Source organism: Notothenia coriiceps, unplaced genomic scaffold, assembly GCF_000735185.1.
Source record: "Notothenia coriiceps isolate Sejong01 unplaced genomic scaffold, NC01 NC01_scaffold00016872, whole genome shotgun sequence".
Classification (NCBI taxonomy): Eukaryota; Metazoa; Chordata; class Actinopteri; order Perciformes; family Nototheniidae; genus Notothenia; species Notothenia coriiceps.
This window is the reverse complement of record NW_011349573.1, coordinates 475,097-479,987: the sequence shown is the minus strand read 5'-3', so window position 1 is coordinate 479,987 and position 4,891 is coordinate 475,097. Positions and strand designations below refer to the sequence as shown.

Genomic DNA, 4,891 nt, shown 5'->3' with positions numbered 1-4,891 from the left:
AAATGTAACTTCTCTGTCCAAACTGGCTGTTTAACCTCGGGTTGTGTTGAAGTTGCAGCATCTCACATTCACGAGATTTCTTTTTATAATTTTCAGCAGATTGACGTCGATGTTAGCAGTTTAGAGAATCGTGTTTGATGCATGAAGGTCACGTTTAGCATGTGTTTCATTTATGGAGAATAAACTGCACAACATGTTTTTCTAGTGATTTCCGCTCATTTGCAATACTTCATATACTTAATATAAACAAGTGCATCAGCATTCAATCTCTTTCGATAGATGGTGACTTACTTTCATTTCTTATTTGGTAGTAAAACCTGAAACAGTAATGCCCGCACTGACTGCGAGTTTGTAAATGTGCAAATATATAGAAATGGCATTAATTAATTAACAGTAATAATAATAATAATAATAATAATACATGTTGATATAGCGCTTTTCCTCAAATTGCTTTACTTGAAAACACAAGAAATGTTATCTTAAAATCACTTATGATGCAAAGTGACTTAATTCATTTAAATGAAAACACGTCAAAAATGATCACTTTCAGTTATGGTTTATTTATTAAATGCAAAGGCAATAACTTATCATGGAAAGGTTCAATCAACAATAAATAGTCATACGTATTTCTCTCTCAAATATAAGTTGAATTTAATAAATCGTGCAATAAATGTCTCTCTCAATGAGCAGCCCGCGATAACTTATCATATATAGTTAATAGAACAATAAATAGCATTTAACAAAACGTATGAAATATAATTTAATGTGAACAAAACGTGCAATAAATGTCTAAAAGTATGTGTCTCTGAAGGGCGGCAATAACTTATCATATATAGTTAATAGAACAATAAATAGCATTTAACAAAACGTATGAAATATAATTTAATGTGAACAAAACGTGCAATAAACGGCTAAACGTGTGTTTTTCTGCAGGCCATTATATATCATATATAGTTAATAAATAGCTTTTAATAAAACATATGAAATATAATTTAAGGTGAATAAAACGTGCAATAAATGTCTAAAAGTGTGTCTCTCTGCAGGCCGGCAATAACTTATCATATACAATAAATAGCACATAAATATTCGTATTAATAGTAATTTAAGGTTAATAAAGAGTGTGTGTCTACGCAGGTCAGAGAGGTCCTGATGTCCCGGAGAGGAGCTCTCTGCTCCGGAGCTACGGGGGGTCAGAGCTCTGCTTCCAGCCCGAGATCCAGCCCTGATGCCCGGCTGCAGAGCACCGCGGGGGGTCCTGATGGTCCCGGTGGTCTCGCAGGGAGTCCTGATGGGGGTCCTGATGGTCTCGCGGGGGGTCCCGGTGGTGCACGAGGCAGGCCGGCAGCAGCGAACGCAGCGCGCGAGAGGAGTCGCGTGCAGACCCTGCGCTCAGCCTTCCTCGAGCTCCAGAGGACCCTGCCCTCAGTGCCTCGCGACACAAAGCTCTCCAAACTGGACGTGCTGATCCTCGCGACCACTTACATCGCTCACCTGACCCGCACGCTGCACGAGGAGGGCGCGGAGCAGAGCGCGAGGCAGACGGAGGCGCTCACCTCTCTGAAGGGGGACGGGTACCTGCATCCTGTCAAGGTAGGAATCACACATTTAATAATTATGAACGAAATGCAGAGCTAACATTTAAACTCTCAACACCTCATATAATTTGTCATTTGTAGCAACGGTTGGGTTCTCATGGCTTTCTCTCTGTAATGCATTAGAGCAGGGGGGTCAAACTCAAATAGAGGGCCAACATTAAAAAAATGGGTACTAGTCGAGGGCCGGACTGGTTCAATGTTTATTGCAGAACTTATTAAAATTAATGTATTGCACATATTAAACCTGGAACTAACAAAGCTTAAATTATTGCGCATAAAAACAACATGAAACATTAAATAATCAGTTGCATTCATTTCTTATGGCTCTATCTGCAGCTTCATTTCTTATGATTACATTTTTCCACAGGCCAACAACAGCTTCAAAAAAACTATTTCCCTCAAAGAGAAAACCAAACATGCCCTGTTGTCTGAAGAAACAAAGTGCAGAAGGAAACATCCATTAAACTCAGTGTGCTGCTCTGTAATGCTAGTTCAGATACTTGGCCTCTCATCTAGGGTGCAAGGTCATCAATGTTTGGGCTCAGGCTCTGAGCTGAGGAGACCCTCAGGATGGAGTGAAGGTGTGCGTGCAATATACCGGCGGGCCAGATCTAATAGTAATGAGAAATTATCCTGCGGGCCGAAATTAAATCCACCAAGGGCCTGATTTGGCCCCCGGGCCTGAGTTTGACCTATGTGCGTTAGAGGGATAGCTGATAAGTAAAGTAACACGGGTTGAATCATTTCTCCGTATAGTCTCTTCATTCTTAACGTCATCCTGCTGCCTTACATGTTGCACATTTAAACCCCTGCACCCTGAAGGAAACAACACATTTAGTAATGAACGAAATGTCTCAGAGCTCAAACTCTCAACACCTTGAATGGCAGATGTTTGAGTTGCAGCGGCATCAAAACACAAAGCGTTGCACATTAGAGAAATTAAAACACGAGAAATAAACAATCCGAAATGTAAACGTCTCAAATAGAAATAAAATAGCATTAAAAAAGTATAAATATGTGGAAATACAGATTCACAGTAACAACATGTGGAGTAGGATATCATGAGGAATGGGTTATTAAATATTGGGCATTGGGTTTAAATGTGATGTCACTTTACTCATTTAGAGCAGCTGTTATTCTGCTTCTATAAGTCAGAGGAATGCGCTGATAAGGGAAGTGGTTGAATCCATCATCTCTCCGCAACACATTGAGTTTCTTTCCTTCATCATGCTGTAGATTTAAATCAACCCTGAAGGGAAATAAAACATAATGAACGAAATGTCTCAGAGCTCAAATGCAAACGGTGTAATTTCAGGCTTTATTCATGATGTTGCATATTTTGAAAGCATATTTTTGAGGCTGATTCAGTCCTTTAGGATTAGCGGTGTTTAATGAGCGAAATGTCTCCTGCTCAGAAATACAATGCAACCCTAAATCACTTCTGAATGATGTGAAGTAGCATCATGGGGATCCTACATACGAAGAGTTATTATTTTGCTTTGGTCAATGAATTGTGATTCCATTGTGAAATATGTTTTAATTGTGAACGAAATGTTTCCCTAAAGCAAAACATTGCCTTTTTAATCACTGATATTCTGATTGACTGATAAAAGCATGCCTCTCTCCTCTCCTCTGATCCAGAGGCTGATCTTTAAGGTGATTCTCTTTAGAAACGCTTTGTTAACATCCCGAGAGCAAAGAATACATGAACCCCTTTGGTAATAAACACATTCCTCTGTGGAAGCCGTGGCGCTGTAAACAGCACGACCAATCATCTGCCTCGGCACGCGGCAGATGATTGGATGGCCTACCTGCCTGTCAGGTGCACAAGCTTATCTCGTGCCCTCATTGGTCATGTGCGCGCGTGTGTGTTGGAGGAGGGGCTCTGTGAGGAAGTCTGAAGGAAGAGGCAGATTTTTTCCGGTTGTGTATTTTCAAATTCTCGCGCACTCGAGCTGCTTTCTCCATTCTTACCTTCCCCACCTTTAAGGAATGATTTGTTTGTTTTTATCAATTGATTTTATTGTGAAATATCTTTACTCTGATGCTAAAATGCAAACTATAATGACCTAAATGCTATAAATGAAGCATAGCACCATGAATGAATCCTCTGTGTGGAGGACGCTCCAGTGAATACAGGATTATTGATCTATTGGGAGGTTTTTAATGAACGAGATGTCTCCTTTCTAGCACACCTTGAAGGGGCGTGGCTTCCTTCATTTCCCTTTGTGCAGCATTATGCATCTCATGTGGTGCTTTACTGCCTTTAGCACTCGCTTCATTCATGATGTGGAATATCTTTCATGCACCAACATGTTACCCTGCATGTCTTTAGAGGAGGAGTCATTGGAGCTTGGGTTGTTAGTCTTTGTAAACTAAATGTGTCCCTGCACACAAAAACATTGCCTTGTTTTTAGTCCCTTTGAATTGATGTGAGACATTTCTAGAAGCAAGCACCACGATGGCTCCTCCTCTCTGACCCAAGAGGTGTATTTAATGAGGAATGAAATGTCTTTGCAGAAATGGCCCATGAGGTCCAGACTGTACGTGGGCGCCAGCGGACAGTTCCTGAACCGAAACCCCTCAGAGTCGGAGAACCAAGAACCCTCGACCTCCCGCAGCAACACGGACTAACACCATCTTCATTAAAGGTCCCCTATCCTCCTCCTCCTCTTCATCAATATATCCCAGGTCCCAGATATATCCAGAGCCTGTCTCTGATTGGCTGAAACACCAAACAGATCATTGCAGCATTACCCATAATCCCCTCTGTTTGAGGCCTGTTTCCAAAGTGCTGATTCTCTGTCTGTTACTTTAGACAAAAATAGGGAGCCCCTCCCCACGCCCCTCTGTGAGAAATTTGGTTACAAAGAACTCAATGGTGCTCTAGTACCTCATTCACACAAACGCAACTCCGGTTCAAGCTCCGTGCTAGAGCTTTTCAGGTTCAGAACCGGTTCTTCGGTTTAGCTCTGGCTCTTTTCACACTGCCCAGAGTCCGACTGGTGCTGCGTCATTGCGTCATCGTTTGCGTCATGACGTAACCGTTTGCGTGCCTGCTTCATAAAGCCAAAGCGCGCGGAAACCCCTCACAGCTGACACCGACAACAACAACAATGGCCGATTGTGGGGGGTTACCTTGGTTGCTGATTGGCTAATGGTTACACAAGACGACACATCGTTATGACATCATAAAGTGGCCAAAATCTGATCAGCTCATTTTCAGACAGGTTTTTATAGAAATGGATCAAAAAGAGAGAGAATCTTTGTTCCTGAAACTTTCAGAGTCTCTTTCC

At 41.8% G+C, this 4,891-nt stretch overlaps 1 protein-coding gene across 1 annotated transcript; it reads left to right on the top strand.

The window, feature by feature from the left end:
* The first annotated feature begins 1,062 nt into the window (after positions 1 to 1,062).
* Positions 1,063 to 4,291, top strand: LOC104949906 (transcription factor 24). The gene is made up of 2 exons (XM_010776336.1): positions 1,063 to 1,590; positions 4,116 to 4,291. The coding sequence occupies exons 1-2, from the start codon at positions 1,150 to 1,152 to the stop codon at positions 4,227 to 4,229; spliced, it is 555 nt and encodes a 184-aa protein (XP_010774638.1). The 5' UTR covers positions 1,063 to 1,149; the 3' UTR covers positions 4,230 to 4,291.
* The last annotated feature ends 600 nt before the right edge of the window (positions 4,292 to 4,891 follow it).